Source organism: Stylophora pistillata, chromosome 10 (assembly GCF_964205215.1).
Source record: "Stylophora pistillata chromosome 10, jaStyPist1.2, whole genome shotgun sequence".
Lineage (NCBI taxonomy): Eukaryota > Metazoa > Cnidaria > Anthozoa > Scleractinia > Pocilloporidae > Stylophora > Stylophora pistillata.
This window is the reverse complement of record NC_142528.1, coordinates 23372998-23393093: the sequence shown is the minus strand read 5'-3', so window position 1 is coordinate 23393093 and position 20096 is coordinate 23372998. Positions and strand designations below refer to the sequence as shown.

At 40.8% G+C, this 20096-nt stretch overlaps 2 protein-coding genes and 1 long non-coding RNA gene across 5 annotated transcripts; 2 read left to right on the top strand and 1 right to left on the bottom strand.

Annotated features, from left to right (window-relative positions):
* Positions 1-1020: 1020 nt before the first annotated feature.
* On the top strand, positions 1021-2262 carry LOC148722325 (uncharacterized). Its single transcript, XR_015992666.1, has 2 exons — positions 1021-1154; positions 1779-2262. It is a non-coding gene; the product is annotated as an uncharacterized LOC148722325 (long non-coding RNA).
* A 2100-nt stretch (positions 2263-4362) lies between these two features.
* On the top strand, positions 4363-14148 carry LOC148722324 (sodium-coupled monocarboxylate transporter 1-like). 3 transcript variants are annotated; one of them, XM_088736321.1, is made up of 15 exons: positions 4363-4761; positions 6056-6121; positions 6458-6509; positions 6906-6973; positions 7099-7253; positions 7670-7810; positions 8701-8830; positions 9287-9375; positions 10571-10680; positions 11707-11777; positions 12226-12312; positions 12708-12913; positions 13118-13218; positions 13341-13492; positions 13786-14148. In XM_088736321.1, the coding sequence occupies exons 1-15, from the start codon at positions 4417-4419 to the stop codon at positions 13828-13830; spliced, it is 1818 nt and encodes a 605-aa protein (XP_088592447.1). In that variant the 5' UTR covers positions 4363-4416; the 3' UTR covers positions 13831-14148. The 3 variants fall into 3 exon arrangements, with proteins under 3 accessions (XP_088592447.1, XP_088592448.1, XP_088592449.1); XM_088736322.1 differs by lacking the exon at positions 6056-6121; XM_088736323.1 differs by lacking the exon at positions 7670-7810.
* LOC148722323 (ankyrin repeat- and BTB/POZ domain-containing protein 3-like) lies at positions 13887-19730 on the bottom strand. The gene is made up of 9 exons (XM_088736324.1): positions 19647-19730; positions 18790-18968; positions 18328-18436; positions 17222-17331; positions 16791-16877; positions 16181-16246; positions 15987-16100; positions 15280-15396; positions 13887-14770 (listed from the first exon to the last, which is right to left on the bottom strand). Exons 1-9 carry the CDS (start codon positions 19726-19728, stop codon positions 14681-14683), a joined length of 954 nt encoding a protein of 317 aa, XP_088592450.1. The 5' UTR covers positions 19729-19730; the 3' UTR covers positions 13887-14680.
* Positions 19731-20096: the final 366 nt, after the last annotated feature.

Genomic DNA, 20096 nt, shown 5'->3' with positions numbered 1-20096 from the left:
AACAATCGACAGAAGAGGTGAAATGACAATGACCAAGGGACTAGAAGAGAATCCGTGGCCTTCCTAGCTCAAGAATTTCAACACTCTAGGCAGCAGTTGAAAGATTAAACCATTTCCAAACCCCTTTTCAGATTTTAATTAGCTAACCGGAAACACAGCTAAGCTTTCTCTAAGCGCTTGCTGGAGGTCGTCCACGAACTTAAGCCGTATTGTGAACGACTCTACTACAAAGCGAAGATTAGATTTTGGCGCGCACAGAAGCAGAAAGCTACGTAGGCGAAAGCGCCAATTGCTCGACATACCTGCGTGGCCCGTGCGACGAAATAACTTCACGGGATTGGCAAAGTTTCAGTCACAGTAAATTATGCAAAAATCTAGAAAGATTTAAGCTTAAGTCTCGTTTAACATTTCATAAACTTGCGCTGCAGTCTATGTCCGTGTTAAAACACACGAAAGGACTTTAAAGTACACTTCACTCTGATTGGGCAGAAAAACACGAAGATTTTCTGGCACCAATCAGATGGCAGAACGACTGCGACCGCTTGGAACTAGTCTTGTAAGACAATGTCCCCAGGGGCACTTCATGCCCTAACTTGAAATCGACCCACAGCCCCTGGGTCTCCGAGGATGACGTAGCACCAGTTTCTTTGGAAATTTACCCCCTTTACACCTCACACTGATTGTTTGAATTTTCTTTTCTTTCATCAGTATTGGCATTGCGGATGATTTCTATCACATTTCTTACTTGTGGTTTAGTGGGCTTTCTGTACTAACGTCATTTGTCGTGGGTGTGCTCGTAAGCCTCGCTTTTGGTAAGTATCAATAAAAAACCAAACTAACGCTGTAGTTTAAGCATTCTCGTGAGTGCTACAATCAACCTCGTTTCCAGGGTCTCTCATCTTCCCGCTCCAATCTCGCTCCAGGCCAGAGACCCTGGGAACGAAGTTGTGGCACAGTATTGTGATGACAGAGGTCACATTCAACGATAAGTTTGCTCACCTCACTTTACAGAAACTAAAGAGGACCTCGATAGAGAGATCGACCCCAAGCTGATGTTTCCACTGAAGGAATGGCTCTACGGGTTCTTACCGGATCACTCGTTTAGCTGGGGCCTGGACGAAGATGAGGGTGTGGTGAAAGATTACGCTCACAGGGTACTTTTTAAATAATCGCCTGTAGGGAGAAATTAGATGCTAGTCACTCGTAAAGATTAAAGGGGTAACGTGACTTCCATAACATAGAGTAATAGGACTTGTCCGTCATTTATTGTTTTCTATTTTGTTACGGTACCATCCGTTACGCTACGGCACAATGCGGTACGAAATATTACGTTGGTTTATGTGTAGCAAAGGAAGGTAAAGTTTCGAGGTGTCCATGGAAGACAAATGACCCTTATTGCTTTGATTAGATTCAATTTTAGCGCAATTGGCTGTATTGTCAAAATCTGATTAGCCAATCTGTCGTTATCGACAGATTACAGACAACGCTGCTCACGTCGACGTGTCATGCAACGTGTCATGCACTGACAGAGTTATTTCATTTGACGTCGACATTGTGGTAAAAAAAAATCAATAGTGGTTTAGCGTGGTCTGTACTCTTATCGACAACGATAGTCGTCCTCGCAGGGGTCAAAATTTTTTGTGGACTCACTCGGCTGCATCTCGTGAGTCCACAACACTTTGACCACTTTAATGGCGAATACCGTTGTCGATAAGAATATAGATCACGCTAAACCAATGTTGATTTGTTAACAGCTTGTATGACTTTTCAATCTTCAGGAGATCGTCCTGGGTGAGACAGACGATCGACCATTGGAAGAAAGCGCAAAAGACGGAAACGGCGGAATGTACAAAAAACGTTACCGTGTACACAGCATTCTGGATGATGAAGTAACTGAAGATAACGAAACACAGTTCTAAGTAGCATGGAATATAATTGCTTTCGACTTGTATAGGAAATATTTTGTGCCGACGTATTAGACAATTTTTCTGAAGCTCTCTGATCGTTTTGGAAACCTTAACAAATCCGTGATCTGGGTTATGACTGTGACTGGAATGAGGTCTTTGCATGTATCAGGTTTACTTGGAGTTAAGTATAGTTCGTGCTTACTTCACCAAAAATGGCCCGATATTAAGTGATTCAATGCTGTTGTATATTAGAGATAAACGAAATTATTTGTGAAGAGTTGTCTTAGAATTTTTCACCCACTATTTGATGTTTACACTTGTTAGGAAGATTAAATAAAGTGCAATAGTGGTACCATTTCAGTTGTCTTCGATCGATAACGTAATTATGCACTAAGGTACCGAAACGTGAAAAAGTTTTGCCCATTTTACTCGATCTACAAAAAAAGATTCCCGTAGGAAAACAAAAAGCAAAAGAAAAAAGAAAAAACAGGATCGCGCCCAACAAAGGCTGCCGAAGGTTATCACCATAAAAATAGGGAGTCGGTAGAGGTTAGCTCGTTATAGGGGTAGGTTTTCTGTTTTATTAGGTTATCACTTGGCTAGTCCTTTTGGGTTGTCAGAAAGTCAAAGAAGTCTTCATGAGAGATCTGAAAGAGTTAGAGTGCGCTGTAACTCAAAAAGTAGTAAACATTTCGCCTGACACCGTATTTTACAATGTTTTTTTCTACCCCCCACTCTCTTAATCTCTTCTTGATCGTTGTGTTCTACAGTTCCGAGGTTCTTGTTTGCCAGGTTCCCAATCACAGCGGATAAAAAAGCAATCAGAGAAAACTTACTCCTTAGGAATGTGGGAAACATAATTTGCATGTTAGCATTGCAGTCTTTCTGAAACAGAAAAATTGTCACATCATGAAACATCATTACAAAGACGAGTCAGCCATTTGCCTTTGATACCTCTTGAAAGTTAGGTATGCTGCGGGCGGATTTAAAGCCTCAAGCAATTAAACTTTTCCGCATTAGCAGAGAAAAAAAAGGAAACATTAAACACTTCGGCTCTAATCGGGAAGAATTAACTGTGTTTAAACAAACTCATTAGTCAGTCAAATTACAGCGGGCGGGTTTCTTAGGAATTGTGTTACTCTTCGTAACAGCGTCACGTGCTCCCTCCGCAACGTTGCAGTTATTGTGAAACTTCCCAACAAATTATCAAATAGCTGTGACTGTAGCTGACAGACACACAATGATATCAATAGAACAACGTTTTTAACTGTGTCTTTCTATTGTTAAATTCAAGAGATCGGCAAGTTGGTTAGGGTTAGGTTCAACAATAGGTAATTAAAACGAGCTATCTGTCTGACACTGACGGGGTTGATCTGATTACCATAATACAATTTGCGCAAGATAACTACATACATACATACATACATACATACATACATATAATTTTTGTTAAGGCAGGTCGGTTTGTGGCAACCCGAAGGCTGGTGTGGACCTGCCAGGAACTAAAAAGGAACTACTTAAATATATGGACAATTCTAAGGAAAAAGTAAAGAAATTCAAGGACTTAAAAGTATAAAAAATCCGTTTGCTTTGATGTTATCACACAGGCCTCCTTTTCGAATTGAATACGATCTAATGTCCTTGAGGCCTGTTTAAGTTTTTGTTTAAAAAGCTGTAGAGAGGAAGCATCCTTGATGGCTTTAGGCAGCAAATTCCAGACAATGGGCCCTCTGTACCTTGCACTATTTCTACCAAGGTCACTGTTACACCGTACATGCGGAAAGTCATTAATACGCCTTAGATTATAATTACTATCAATGTTGCGTTTTGTGAAAAGGGCAGTAAGTTGATCAGGTAATCTATTATAATGTACTTGATACATTATAGGAGCGAGTCTACGTTTGTAAATATAGCCTAATGATTTCCATTTAACTAGGTCAAGGACGTCAGAGTCAGGAGTTTCGCTGGGCAGTTTATGGATTAGTTTGGCTGCTTTCAAGTGTAAATGTTCCAATTCATTAAATGTAGATGGTGAACAGGACCCCCAAATAGCAATGCAGTATGTGATGCTTGGGACAATCCCTTTAAAATATATTTCTTCTAGTACACCTGATGGTAGGGCTTTGAGCTTTTTAAGGAATTTTAGCTTTCCTCCAAACTTGTAGTGCAGGGCTTTAACTTGCGGTTTCCAGTTCAGTTTATAATCAATTTCAACACCCAAGCAAGTAGATTTGGTGGTGAAGTAAATGTGAGAGTTTCCGAACATTAGGGGTCTCATTGGTCCGACAAAGACTTGACTGGAAATTAACATTGCCACGGTCTTACCAGTGTGAACAGTCAGGTGATTTTTACAGCACCACACTTTGAAGTCGTTTAATATTAAATTTAACGCATCAATGATTTCTTCGACTCCTTTCCCAAGGTAATAAATTGTGGTGTCGTCTGCAAACTTCCTTAGACTTGGCTGTAATAAGGGCAGTCCTCCAAAATCGGCAATATCGACGCAGTTATGGCCGAAGATCGCTTCAGTGTAGTCGACTACGTCGTATTCTCCATCATGTTGCTTGTCTCGGCGCTAATCGGGATTTGGTATGGCTGCGGACCGGGTGGAGACAAACAAAAGACAACGGCCGAATATCTTTTGGGCGACCGCCAAATGAAGAAGTGGCCCGTCGCCATATCGCTGCTAGTGTCGTTCCTCTCGGCGATCACTCTCCTTGGATTGCCGGCAGAGATCTACACATATGGAACACAGTTCTACTTGATCCTCATAAGCTACGTGTTGATTTCTATATCTGTAAGCGCCGTCTACATTCCAATGTTTAGACGAGTCAAGATCACTTCGGTGAACGAGGTAAGCCGGCGCGAGCAAGTCAGAAAGAAATTACGACCGTTATTTAACACCTGTTGGGGCCAATTAATACTAATCGAGTCAACTTATCCCTGATTTTATCGTCAATGTTTGATCATTGATAATTTTTGCATCATTAAAAACTTTTCAAGCCCGAGTTCAGTTCGATTTCTATTCCTAAACATTAGCCAGCCTAACTGGTTGTTTTGTGTATGCGTTGAGGCGTTACAAGCGATGCCGCAAGAGTTCTGCTTGTTCCATATCGTTTACGCGGTTCCTGCCTTCGTTTTCTACGAGCGAAAAAGAGCCAGCTGCATAAGTTGGGTTGAAAGATGTTCATGAATAATGTCTTTGAATAGCAGGTATGTTTTCATTTCAACGCCCATAGCAGTTTGTGGTTAAACTTTAACCCATCTTTAAGGTTAATAACGCAGCTATTGAATCATCTGTCACCTTAAGCTTGTTCTTTAGCCTGCGAGCAAGCCGTCATTATTAGCGCTGTATGACAAGCTTATCTCCACCCCACGCGTGGCAAGATTTGAGACTAGTCGGGCATAGCTTTTCGCGATCGCGGGGTCTGACCCTCAGTCTCATTTCATATGCGTTATTGACCAAGCGTGAGATCAAGATGGCTGGATAGTGGCCGAGTTCTTTATGGACCGGGACGAAGTCGAGCTCCACAAAAACGCAAACGCAAAAAAAGAACGAGGCTAACTTCCAGTCATCTTGACCGAACAACCTTGGTCAATAAAGGATCTATTATACAGAAAAAAGATTTCGCTTCGATAAGAATCAAGAACGACCTCAGTGTTTATTTTGAGAGCCGGGAAAGAAATCCACGCCGGTGTTTGTGGTGCAATAAACCCAAGAGACTGAAGAGAGTCGTTTATTTTATTTATTTATTCATTTTATTTATTAACTTTTTTGTTTATTAACTTTTTTGTTTTGACTGTCTTCTCCCGCTTTTTGTGACTTCGTCGCCGGCATTGTCCAGAAGTTACGAAAGTTGTAAGTCCGCTCCACACACCCTTTTTCTTGTGCGGGATCAAAGCAGGCAATCCTGATCTTGCCCGCGCGGGTAGCCAATCAGAACACAGGATCGCTTCGTCTTGCCCGCGGGCGCTGCCAGCTAGATAATAAAGGGACCTTTTGCAGACCTCTAACGTGCTCGCGTTGCTTAAATCCTCATACATTCCCAAAGACCTGCTCTCAGGCTACTTATTTTTTAACTCGTTCATTAATTCACTTATACAATTATTTATTCATTATTTTTTACTGATTTTTCTACTTTCCGTAGTACCTTGAAAAGCGCTTTTCTTTTGGTGTAAGAATGCTTGGCTGTGCATTCTTCTTAATATCGGTGGTGAGTACATTTTCAATGAAATTGTCGTTCCTTTTCTTTCTTCGTAATGAGAGGTAACCTTGGAGTTGTTTGGCAACTTCTTCGAAAAACAACAACTCTTACGGGTAAAACACATTACTCGAACTACCCATTCCCCCCACCCTTCCCGTCAAGCAACCGTCCCGTTCCTTATTCAAGCAATTGTCATTAAGTTTTCTTCATCACAAACAAACGGTCAGAGAGGTGAACCAATTCTGTATGCCCTATTTTACTTTCATTCGATAGAGTTCCTCTTCGGAAGAGCTCTTCTAACGTACAGTGTGATACCATTATCAACTTTTCCTCGATCTCTCACAGACTCTGTATCTGTTCGTGGCGTTGTTTGCTCCTTCGCTGGCATTGGAAGCGGGTAAGTGAATAAACATCGATATTACCCCATACATGATCCATTCAGTGTTGGGGGTAGGGAATTCCTGTGTTCTGGTTACTTAGATAATTGTTGTGTTAGTCGAGATGGAGTGTACGTGACCTAGGTAATGGGACTTGAACTCTGAGAATGCCCCTGAGGGAAGGTATTGACATCCATTACAATTTCAACCACAACACTAAGTTTAAGAATCATCAGACGTAACAGCGGCGAGGGCCATTTCACCAAACACGCACTAAATCCCTTTCAAAGACATCCAATGGTCTCTCTTAAGGCTTTTACGCATGAGTCTGCTTGAATTGCCATTTAAAATCTTAGTCCACCTAATTTGATTGACGTTCCTTTCAGGAGAAAGACATTATCTTTTCTTAATTCCAGTTGCAGGTATTCCACTTTCGGTTTCTATCGTCGCCACTGGGGTTGTGTGTACGTTTTACACTTCTCTGGTGAGAAATATTTCGATATTCCGTAAGTCCCTTCATCTTTTTTTTAAACGAGTCCTTCATACAGCATTGATTACAATCAAGGTTGAATGCATCCGATACTAAGGTATGTGTTCATGTATTTCTAGGGCGGTCTTAAGGCAGTGGTTTGGACAGACGTATTTCAATCGGTTATCATGCTAGCAGGTCTTCTCATAGTTGCTGTCAGAGGAAGTTTAGAAGTAGGCGGACTTAGCAAAGTCTGGGAGATCAACAAAAAACACGGACGAATCAACTTCTTTGAGTATGTATTACATGCAAATATTAGTAGGTTTTATCGATCTATCGTGAAAAATTATTCCCACATTCTTATAGCCTTGCCATACTAGTCACATATATATAACACAGGCCGACCCATTATGAGACATTCCGAGTGGTCCCGACAGATGTCGAAATTATGATCGTGATTTTCCGATTGGTACATCGGATGCACTACCGTCGCTGGAACAAGGGGCACTTGCGGAAGTTATGCCGTCGAAATAGGTTTATGTGACGAATCTGTAGGATGCAAGGGAAAAGTTCTTGCATAACACTGAGTTGATGCAGAAAGAGAATGAAAAATGTTTGGAAACCTCTTCAATTTAACACAAGAAAACGAATTGGTGGGTGGGTACTACTTTTAAGCTTACACTTGGTTCTGTTGATGTAATCTTTCCTTAGTTTCAACCCAGACCCCCGGGTTCGTAACACGTTCTGGACACTTGCCATGGGCGGTACTATCGCTATCCTCCCAGTCTGGTCAACCACCCAATACTTCGTACAGCGGTACCTCGCAATAAGGACCCTCAAGGAGGCCAAAAGGTCCGTTTGGATGGTTATAATATTTTTTTTTTTGCGCCCATGTGACTGACTGCGACGACCTTGCAGAGCTAATTTACACGCATGAAGAATATGATGAAGTGAAGATCTTCCGAAATGACACGAAGCTATCCACAAACCAAATCGAATAATTTGAGGCCCACATTATCCTGAATTCGTGCTTTTACCTCGCTATAAGCTGGAGAAAAAATTTTCTCTTGATTTAAGGGTGATCCTGATCGCGTTCCACTTCAAGATAGACTTTACCCGACATGAGCTGTTAAACCTTGTATGGCTCCTCCATTAAATTTATTTTAATCTCTTAAAAAGTGGCCATAGAATTTTGCAGATTGGGCCCACCGAGCTTGTTTACGATGGAATCACGATTCACATCCTCGCATTGCCGCTGGCCTGTGGAAGCCGTCGATTTGCTGCAGGCGCGCGCTTCTCGCGCGTATGAATTATGCGCAGTAAGGTTGCACAATAGACCACTTTCATAAATGGCTGTCGTATTAATATTCTTTTGTTTAAATTTAAATTACCCCTTCTGGCCTCGTTCTCCAGTACAAAATTCAAAAGAATGCATTATCTCAAGCAAGGCCAGAAGGGCTGATTTAAATTTGAACAAAAGAATATTAATCCGGCAGCCATTTATGAAAGTGGTCTATGCAATAGAAACGAATTACTTAAAAAAAAATTTAATTCAAGATATTCAGGGCGCGTAAGAGTGCACAGCGACAAGTAAAGGAAGGAAAAAAAATGAAAAATAACCCTATATCTATTCCTAACCCCAAGGAACAGTACAAAATTATATGTAGTCATTCACCACGGGTATTAAGTTTCGCAGGAATTTTTTGTTATTTATTGCACTTGTACTTGTGTATGTTTTACAGAGCATTATGGTTGAATGTCCCAGGGCTGATTATTGTGGTAACTATTTGTACATTGGACGGAATGGTGATATTTGCAACATACGCTGATTGCGATTTGAAAGAAACCAAGAAGATCTCGAGAGGAGATCAGGTGAGGATCAGATCCAGGGACAGGATACGGGGTTCTACCTCGATTCAGTGTCTTTTTATCGTAATGTATAAACAAGTCAGGATTTTTTATTATATGAATTAATACTTTTCTTCAATTGGGGGAGTCGTATGTCTGGGATCCCACTAACTTTGTACTTGGGAGACTCGAAGACCAGACCCAACCACGGTGGATATCGAATCTAAGGTTGACTCCACCCCACCCCTCCTCCTCCCCCCCCCCCTCCATTGGTTTCCCTATGATGTTTTTTTCTGCATGTTGCAAGGCGTAACTCCTCTCCTGTTGAAAATACTTTAAGACAATTTTGCGTAAATAGTTAGACAGTTTCTCCGTTATTGCTGGGCTATTTGTATTCCGTAATACAGCAATGGCACTTCTTGAACCGAGCGTTTTCAGTTTAGTAGATTATTTTAAGTATTATCTCAAAATACTTTTCAGGTTCTTCCGTATTTCGTCGTTAACAAACTTGGACATCTAAAGGGCCTGCCAGGAATGTTCACTGCCTGTCTTTACGGCGCTGCTCTCAGGTAGCCAACTTGACATATTATTCTGTATCTTCATCAGATGTAACAGCTATTGGAACATCATTTATTGTCATATACCTTTCACTCAACAAAACGTGCACTGTGATTGTTTGACTCTTGGTCACGCGCCCCTGATCAAATTCAAATGTATCCCGACCGGGATACAATTGCGCTATCGTTGCCCGCGCGCCGAATGTATATAACAACATATTTTTGCCATATGATTGTTTAAGAGAAGTCAAAATATATAACAATTAATCAATCAATCAATTTATTTAACGTGGTCAGAACGCTTAGCTAAAAGCTAGTTTACAGGTACGCCACGAAATAAAAAGAGAAAAGGAAATTATAAAGCCTTGTGAAGGTATATAAATTTAAATAAATTAAGAATTAAGAACTAGCTAATGTTAAAACATAAGAATTTAACAATGTAGTCACCGAGTTGAATATATAAAATGTAATCATTAAAAACAGGAAATATAATTAAAGATAGATCCTCACGCGCTAGAGTCCCGTGAGATCTGATGTTTTTAAGTAAAAGTAGTAAATATTTGTATCTTTCGAGACTCGTCCGGTAAAGCGTTCCATAGTTTGATGTAGCATATCCGATGATCTTAACCCGAAAGTTGTTGATTTTACTTTTGGGAGGTCAAGTATTGTGGTGCCCCTAAGGTTATAACTGGAGCACCTAACTGTTATAAGATCACGTAAGCTTTTTGGTCCTGCATCACTGGTTAATATATTAAAGACAGTGGACAATATTTTCGCTAATCGCTGTTCACGAAGACTTAAGAGACCGATACGCTTACAAAGTTCCTCATAAGGCGAGGACTTTTCTCTAAAAACAAAACGGAGCGCACGTTTGTTCACCAACTCTAACTTCGTCCGAAGCACTTTCTCCGGGATATATCAGGACTCTCGAAAAAACAAAACTAACAAGTTTCACGAGGGACCATACATTAAGGGTATATAATCCTCCGAGAGACGCCTTTCTCTTCAAGATCACTCGCTTAATACCCCTAATAAAACCTTCTCCAGTGTCTGCTTTTGGCATATCATTATGATTTTTCAACTTATCAGGTTCCAGTTTCAACCTGATAAATAAACGGACGAAGAGTACCCTTCGGAAGTACCATTGTTGACTTCCAATTTTTATTTATTAGGTGCTTATTTATTTCTATACTTATTTTCCTACCAGCACAATATCCTCGGCTTTAAATGCTATGTCCCTTGTGACAGTTGAAGATCTCATCAAGCGAAGAATAACATTAACTGACTCTGAGGCCACCAAAATCAGTAAAGTTATGGGTAAGGCACTTTTTTACTCAAGTATTGGTTTCGTGATAAACCTTGAGTTGAATTTTCTTCGCTAACTCCTTTTATTTCCTTGAGACCTTCATACAACTCGCGTGATACTGAAGTGAACTTCAACAACAACACCAACCTACTGCTCCCTCTTATATAGTTCCTTACAATCTTTCTAGAAGATTCTACAGGTTTACAACACGACTATTTGCAGTAACACTACATCATAGAATTTTCCAGAATTTACGGTAAACAACTCAAGTTTCTATAAATAGATATCACGTATTCATGCCGAAACCACTAACTGGAACTTTTCTAAAGGACTAATCAAGAACGTTCTAGAAATCCTAGAATATTCCATAAATGTGCTGAATATCGTGTCTTCTGTCCAAATATGTCTACCCACATTTATCTAAGGCCCTGTTTACAAGCAAGGAGGGTAACCCTTGTGCTAGGGTTACCCTAGCAGGCGGGTCAAAGATAGCCCGGGTTTACAAGCAAAATTTCACAGGTAGGTTTACCCTACCACCCGGGACAACTTACCTATGCTTGGTAACCGCACGCTTTGTTATCAATGTTCAAAGGGTCTGGAAACAAGTAAAAAGTTGTCCCGGGTAGGCGAGTTATCCCCAGTAGAGCGTTTACAAGGCAGCTAGGGTTACTCTGGCGCTAGGGTAACACTAGCGCTCAGCTAAGGTTACCCTGGCGCTAGGGTAACCCTAGCGCTCAGCTAAGGTTACCCTAGTGCTAGGGTAACCCTAGCTGCCTTGTAAACACTTCGATGAAAAAAAGAAGAAATGTGGGAGCGTTAGGGTAACCTTCCTGCCAGGGTAACCCTAGCACTAGGGTTACCCTACCTGCTTATAAACAGGGCCTAACTTAGAAACACATACAAACTTGAATGCTAAGAGTGTCTCAGTTTTTCGAGCAATTCTTCTTGAACTGTTTACTCTTCTCATGAAACCCGGCGGGGCGACCTGCGTGTTGCTTTTGAAGTGTTGTTTATTTTCGCGTATTTTCCTCTCTTAGCGGTCTTCTATGGTGTAATTGTGATGGGTGGAGCTTTTGCAGTGAAATATACTGGTGCAATGGTTCTCCAGGTAAGACAGCTTTTTTCACCTGGTTTACCGGCGACATTTTTCAGGTCAGTACAGACTATCTGAGAATACCACATCCAAGGGGGCTGTGCACTTTAAGTACACCACTCATATCGCCGTCAGCTATGATTGACTGAGTGAGTGTTAGAGAGTAGGCGCGCAAAGCATGCATGAATTTCGAGAAACCGGTTAATGCACTACTTATTTTTTAAAACAGTAATTGAATCAGTTTTTAAATCCAAACAATCTTGACCGAGTCACGCTAGTTTTCGTTCGCTTCAAGCAGCTTTCAACCCCGTGCTTGGAATTATTATCGGCTCCATAAAATATAAACCATGATTGTCTTCTTTGCGTTAGTTTTGTGACACTCAAACGAGAAAGCGTTTAATCTAAGCTAAAAAAAGGACGGAAATTGTGATACTATTTGCTTTTTAATTTTTATATTTTACAGCTTGCTTACAGTATCACTGGTATCGCTGGTGGAGCACTACTTGCAGCTGTCACACTCGGAATGTTTTTTCCAAGGATGAACTCAAAGGTGAGTGCTACCGAGCAGTGGCGACGTGCATAAGGTCCGAAACTCGAATTTCTTGTTCGTAGCCGAAATCCGAATCCGATACCACTTTGGGAATATTACTAGTTGACTTTGAGAGCTTTCTGTCCTTTCGAAGGAGAAAGCATTTTCAGAGAGAAACGCATATTTAAAGGAAACTATCTTTGGAAGGGAATCTTTTTTTAAAGTTAACTCTTTGTTAGAAGGAACCTTTTTTTTAAGGAACTAGGGAGCTTACGTTCTAGACACATTTTCCACAAAACAATTTTTCCTTGAGGGAAAGCATTTTTTTCGGTGGGAAACGCACGTGATATTGGCTTAGGTCATAGGTAACGGGACTTAAATACTAATTCTTACAGTGGTTTGGTCTTTGTTTGTAGGGTATCTACCTTGGAGTTCTAACAGGTGTTGCGTTGTCAGCATGGGTGTTCATTGGTTCTGTTTTCTACCCACCTGATACCAACCCAGGCTTACGCTCGGTAGAAGGGTGTTCATTCTACCAAGAAGCTCTGATAAACGACACACAAGGGATTTTATCGAAATACAACAACGGAACCATTAAACACCGTTTCAAACCACACACAAGGTAAGACCAGATCGCAAATGCTTCATTTCTCACTTTACGCTCAGTTATTTCAAACTTGCTGTTTCTGGAAGGTACAAAAAAAATTTTAAAATTGTGATAGAAAGCTTTGTGTTCAAGTACATTACTTTCGACGTGGTTTGTTCAACTGAAACTGTACTAATAACTTATAAGCAATGCACTTCTTTTATCTTTTTTCATTTCCAGCACCCCGCTGGCTGATTTGTACAGCTTATCTTATTTTTGGATTTCTGGTGTGTCATTTGGTACAGCATTCATTGTTGGATTGATCGCGAGTTTTGCCCTTGGTAATTACAATTGAATTATTTTGCCTTAAGATAACGTTCATAGATCGGTAGCCAATATGCAACTGTGGTGGCTAACCTATATCACTTTGCGTTTCACTCAGAGTTCTCCTTGTTTCACTTAGAAACTGAAGCTGACAGGCGTAAGCAAGTGGATTCCAAGTTGCTATTCCCAACAAAAGCTTGGTTAAGCGGCTTTCTGCCTGGTAACAAATTCACATGGGAAGAAGAAGAAGAAATGGCGTATCTAAGCCATGAAAAAGAGGTCACAAAGAAGGTAAAGTTGTATTTCCTTCTCCAAAGAAGTGCATGTCTTTAGTCATTGCTATTTAAATTTCAAAAACTGCATTTCAGAGGTCCAAACCAGTAACAGTTCCAATTCTTTTTTGGATAAATACTTAAGTCAAAAGCTTTAGACCCTGATTACAGATCTTTGCCAACGGCCTCAGCTAAGGAAGTCAAAGACACCAGTGACCAAAATCGTATCGGAGTGTAAAATTAATCCTCTGATTTACGATTTAGTTAACATTTCTTCTGTTGTGACCTTGTCTCTTACTTTGTTTGTTTCAGAACCAAGAGAACGATCTCGTGAAAAATGAGGATACTAAATTGTAGTTAGACGTGATCATATGATAGTTGCGTCAAAAGATGATCCAGTCAAGACAGTAATATCCATATAGTTCTCGCGATATTGTATTTAGCCCATCGCAGCTGAAAAAGTGGACATTCAATGGCCATTTCGAGCAGTGGCAACATTAATAAAAAACCAGTAACGGAAGTTAAGTTAAAGAAACATATCGATACCTTGAAATTATTAACCCTTTTTATGCTGAAAATATCAACAAAAGCCACCAAATCGGCAGAAAGCAACCTTACGTAGTTTTTCCAGTTTCTTTTGGAAAAAATTTAAATAAAGCATGATGTATTTCTCAGGCTCGTATTAATCGAGTTGAATTGTCAGTGTACATATGGGCATGCCCATCCTTTCTTCTTAAGTAATGTACCACTGGGTAGTTTGAGATTCCTTTCATGAAATTACTTCTTCATTGAACCTTTTCAACCCCCCTCCCCCTCCTACCGCCTCCAATCCGTATCCACCCATTAACATTCTCCCTCCCAGACATTTAAAGGACAAATGAAGTTCGGTAGTGTGCGTAGAACGTTGCAATAAAAGTTCTTTTTATGACAGAGTACTTCTTCATCGAAGCTTTTCAACCGCATCCCCTTGCCCCTCCAATCCGTATCCATCCATTAACGGTCTCCTTCCCAGACATTTAGAGCACAAACGAAGTTCGGTAGTGTGCACAGGACGTTGCAATAGAAGTTCTCTATCATAGGAATGTCTCTAAAAGATGGGCGGTGGTTCCTCTGTGGTCTCTTTTAATGGCACGTCTTCAAAAGACGGGTATTGGTCAGACTGTGGGTGTGGGTATCCTATCGCAATCAGTTCACCTTCGAAAGCAACTCAAAACTTGACGGGTGACATCCCGGGTGGTTTGGCTGTACTGTTACCTTTGATTCGTTCAATCAAGCAAGACTTCAAGGCTTGTAAAAGCTATGAAAAAAAAGGCCAGATTAACGACACGCCAAAAGAGGACCCACAGACTAGTATCGAAGTGATATTGAGAAGGTTACATTGGCGGCGTGGCCGAGTGGTTAGGGTGCTGGACATGTAATCCGGTGTCCTGGGTTCAAGTCCTCCACCCTGCCACTCACTGGATTTGTTCTCGGTTGCCCCTGGTTCAACTCCTCGGCTGCGCTCTGCAAATAGCTCATTGGTCTGCCTCCTGCCAGTGGGGATTTTTAAGCATTTAGTTAATTTACATTGTGGCTGAAAAGCCCCGAAGGGGAGCTTCAATTTACGTAGTTATTATTATTATTATTTTTTTTTTTGTTACAGAACCAGAACCATTATCTTTAACAGGAAAAGTCTACACGCTCATTTGTCCTAATATTAAAAATATTATTAATAACCTGTAATTTCAAAAAGGATACACATAATAACACACAGTAACCAAGCTACTAACCAGTCCCCAGCTCTACTTCACTTCACATCACAGTTACCTCTTTGCTATTGTTGTTGAACAAAGTTTCCCTAAAATTCTTGACCTCCATCATGGCTGCAAGGTTTTTCAGGATGAACCCTTCGCAATGTCTTAACAGCTCTTTTGCCTCACACAACTGAAAATTTAAGCAAGAATTCCAATCAATCCATCAGAATTATATCATTACTAGGGCGTTGGCTATCTATGGTAATCCCTGAGAGTTCTGAACTAAATATTCCAGCTCGCGACCCTTCTTTCAGGAAGGCAATAATTCTGTTGGAAAGCTATTTTGAGTCCCTCCTGTTACCTCTCAGTCTTAATTTTGCCTTTGAACACTTTTCGACAACGCGTCGCAAAACTAAAACCAAGGTCATTACAATGGGTAATCAACACAAAGAAATATGATTGGCTAATAAGAAACCAAAGAATAAAAATAAGCAAAGGCAAACTGCATAAAGTGCGGAAAAAACCGGGTGACAAAGTCGCGTTGGATTTTAGTTTGCGTCTGTTTAGCTGAGAGGGTGGTGCGATTTCTCTGGAGACTCAACCAAAAATTGCCCTGCGTTTCAAGTGTCTAATACCATGCTATACGGATGGGGTGGGTTGGTATCTGAATTTGAGAAATGGGGCGCCCTTTGGATTATGGTTGACGCAATTGCAAGCAGAAATAAATGGATGGACGAAAAATCAAACTCTAAAGAAAAGATAGATTTACGTTATACTTACTCTTGCGAAAACGTTTGTGTCGACAACGTTTTCACAGTCAAGGTGTTTAGCGGCAAAATGCTCACAGTGACGTTTTAATGAGTCCAACATGAAGTATTGAGAAGCCTGTAACAACTATGGGCGAAACAAAGAGAAAATAACATGTTAAGAAATATCCAAACAAACAAAAAATGCGAGAAAAAAAATTTACATACCTCCAGAATTTTATTTTGATGTATAGGATCGTCCACCGCTCCGCTGTATAAAAACTGAATCACGAGCTTAAGAAAGAAAACGTTACCATTGTCACCACTGAAGTAAAATACATAAACATAAATAGGTTTTAAGCTGCTTCCTCCATGTGGTAGGCAAAACTATTAACTTTCCTCCCAGTCAGAAAAACAAAATTTAAATAATGACATCAAAACAAAAACATCCAAAAAATATTTCGTCAAGTTTATCCTTCAAAGATCACCGCTCGCTTTGGCTGGTAGGGAAGGGATGGTGAGTTAGAGTCCTACTCCAGAACGGAAAAGAATAAAGATCTTTAAGACTCGAACCCAGGACTCTTATTCCATACTCAAGCACACTGATCCGGGCCCGGTTCTTCTGAGAGAGGATAATGGCATCAACTGGATGAGTCTATATCTATCGCATAAGTGTTACCAAAGCGCACTGCGCTATCCACTAGATAGACACTCGTCCAGTGTATACGGATAGCGTTTTCCATCCTTCAAACGATAGCGACAGAAAATGTGTTATCGACTCTGGTATAAAACAAGACTCGTTCATAAATGAAAATGTTAATTCAATCATGACCCTCACCATAAATGTTTCATATTTTATGTCAGTTACTTCAATACAAGGGCTCCTCCCATCGTTCGGCTCGATAGTCTTGTTCGATAGCATCGCCTTCAAAGTGGAAGACATTTCAGTTAGAGAGACAAAAGACACGTAAATAACGATCTATGTTAACCCTACGACTACCAAGATCGGATTCATACTTCTACCTCCCATAGCTGCTTTTAATTTCCTGATAAATTAGTTAGAAGCAGTTTGTGAACAGGCTCTCTCGACGCCAAAAGAAGGAGTTAACAGGAAAGCGAGAGGAATTAGAGCAAAAAGGGGTAGCGGTGGGAGAATTTTACGTTTTATCAAGAAATTACCCTCTATAGGTGGTTAGTTTGACTATTTCTGTCAGCTCTATGTTGGATAATACACTAAAACTGTGACAAGAGAACACTCGTATAACAGACCTTAAACTTCTTAGAGGCGGTAGCCAGAATGATTTTATGAGCGTAAAACGGTCGTCCTTTAACAATAAACGTGACGTCAGACATCTCAGGGCTGTTAATGTAATCTGGACCTTGATGAGAAGTGTAAAACATATCAGTGAAACAAACCTGAAGCAATTTAAAACTAATTAAACAGTCTAGCCTTCCACGAGTATCCTGTGACTTAATGGTAGGTAGGTTAAGTCTGTTTATGAGCCAAGTGGCCCATCAGGCCGGCCCTTAACTTCGGTTTCAGTAACATAAAGCGACTAGGAGCATTTCTACTACCGGTGGGATGCAAGTCCATCGCAAGGTTACCCACCCCCCCGGCATTAAATTCGCCGATACCAAGGCTCGAACCACTCGATCCAGAGTCAAGCGCACTTACCACGAGGCCCCCGCGCCTTCCATATAGCTTGGTATCGGAAGGTCGTTGGTTCGACTCCTTCTGGGAGCAATCGGAATTCTTTTTGCCGAATATGCCTTTATTATTATTCACTGCGGGATAACATCTCTTTTCACTGATTAAACTTCTAACACAACTAAACAAATTTTAATGCTGAGGTGCTTGTGAAGCAAGTCTTAAAAGAGAGATAACAACAATCCGGGATTACATTTGGTTTATCTCCATAAGCACTATGATTGGTTCAGATATCTCGTACCACCTAATTAACCTATCAGATTCAAAAGTAAAGTCAATAGCAACTTTTCATTCGCTTTTTCCCGCGCCTAAAGCCGCCTGCGCGCGTTAGTTTGAGTTCTCACTGGTTCATTTCGTCTCGCCCTCTGTTCTGATCGGACACTGTAGTTACCCTTCGTTTCGTTTATAGGAGACTCAATCTAAAACGCGCTGGAAGCACGCCCTCATAATTAGTGCTACAAGACACCCACGGGTAGATTTGAGACGAGTGAGAGAGAGTTTGCCAGGGGTCTGGCGCTAGTAGGGCTAGAATCCTTGCTGAGTCACGCCCTCATAATTTCCCGCGGGTGAAAAAACACTGGTGCCGAAGCGCTAATAATATTAATGACGGCCTGCTCGGAAGGCAAAAACGCACTCTAAAGGCCATGTAAACGAATGTGATTCTCACCGATTCTGATGGACGTCTGTGTTATGGGAAGTATCTTGATTTCCTTTAGAGGCTGACGGCCAAAACAACACGACAGCACTGAGGCAAGTTCCTTCGACAGAGTAAGGTCCTAAAATCAAAACGGTGCCACCGATTTAAGCTGGGTGATAAGCTTGTCATTGTAGACGAAACCACAGTAAACAGAACCAGAATATGAGGACTATCTATATTAGATACGATGAATATATGAATGTATTGGTAGAGCGCTGCACTAGTATCGCAGAGGTCAGTGGTTCGAGTCCCGTACAGGCCTGATTTTTCTCTTCAGGTCTGACTAGCGCTATTGCATAAATAGCGCTCTCTACTGCGAGGATCGTACATCATACGTATCTATCTATATTCTTCAAGAAGCATGAAAATATATCGATTGTTTTGCCACCAGGTAATGAGGTCTCTCGATCACTGATTCACTGTTTATGTTACCTCGCATTCCTTGAAGATATTGAACAGGATGCCAAGTCCGTCCTCACAGAGGTTACTAGCGTACTCACTAGTCGGCATTGACTGAAAGTCACGCAACAGACATTTGAGGAACGCCTTCTGTCCTTGTTCGTAAGCGTGACCAACAGTTTGACTCCAACAATGAATGTTCCATTGCACTCCTGAGCAGGAAAAATAAATAAAGCAGATGGATTTAGTAAAATACATTTGTTCATAGTGATTTAGAAGTCTTGGTACAACAGGTGTGCACTTGTCAATAGACTGACCAATTTGCAATTCTACACTCTGTGATTGGTCCTTAAACTCGCGGTATCCTTCTAGTCAATCAGATACAAACTAAATCGGTTTAATCAATTATATTTTCGTATTATATATATGAGACCGGGGAGAGGTATAGCGCAGCGGTGTGAGAACTCACCTCCCAACGCTGTAGCCCTAGTTCGATTCCCAGAACTGGCGTCACATACAAATTGAGTTTGATAAAAAGTAGCACACAAACTGCAGTTACAAACATGACGGTAAAACGCATGTTGGAAAATAAGATTAGTAAACTTTACTTGAGTTTGTTGTTGATTCTCGTCCTTACTCGGAGCATTTTTCTCCAGGCCCTCAGGTTTTCCTCCCTCCCAAAACAACAACATTCCAAAATACAACTCGACCTGGAAACAGCAGACAAGTTAAGCCACCTCGTGGAGTTGTCAGCTGCTAAATTTCTATTCCCAACATTCCCATTATGTATCGCAACATCTCTCTGGCCTTTGAGAAAATTTTGTTATGCTTTTACGACACCGACAAAATACACTCCAGAGGTAATGCATGAACACATAATTCATTCTTACCCAAACTTCTTAACTCCATTGCGATGTCAAGGAATCCATGCTCACAGCTGTGGTAGACAGCCTCCTGAAAAGAGCGAAACATGCGCACTTGAACTATATTTGATATAGAAAGAAGGGTTTCGCATTAAACCCTCTGATTCGCGTTTACGTAGCGAAGCGTTACTTAAATGTGAAGGCTACAGATGCACAGATAACTGTTTTATTTCTGGACTGGTTGCCAAAGGTAACATCGGCAACAGTCAAACTGCAAAGCAAATGAATGAATTGTGTTTCAAATATGTAATTACACTTGAAAGGCTGAAATAATCGCAACGAAATATTACTTACAATTCTGTTGGGTAATCCGAACATCTTTATACAGCTCTTTACATGTTCTTTTAGCGGATGTGTTTGGTTGATTGTTAGACAAGTATTTAAATTCGTTGCGCCTATTTAAATATAAAAAGGCTA

Bases quoted from the DNA above. Each gene is read 5' to 3' on its own strand.
- LOC148722324 (XM_088736321.1), top strand. From the start codon at position 4,417: ATGGCCGAAGATCGCTTCAGTGTAGTCGACTACGTCGTATTCTCCATC. The intron at 7,811-8,700 runs GTCCGTTTGGAT...TATGTTTTACAG, and splicing joins ACCCTCAAGGAGGCCAAAAG to AGCATTATGGTTGAATGTCC. The intron at 11,778-12,225 runs GTAAGACAGCTT...TATATTTTACAG, and splicing joins CTGGTGCAATGGTTCTCCAG to CTTGCTTACAGTATCACTGG.
- LOC148722323 (XM_088736324.1), bottom strand. From the start codon at position 19,728: ATGTTTCGCTCTTTTCAGGAGGCTGTCTACCACAGCTGTGAGCATGGA. The intron at 18,969-19,646 runs GTAAGAATGAAT...TTTCCTGCTCAG, and splicing joins AATGGAGTTAAGAAGTTTGG to GAGTGCAATGGAACATTCAT. The intron at 16,878-17,221 runs GTCTGTTATACG...TCCACTTTGAAG, and splicing joins CCGCCTCTAAGAAGTTTAAG to GCGATGCTATCGAACAAGAC.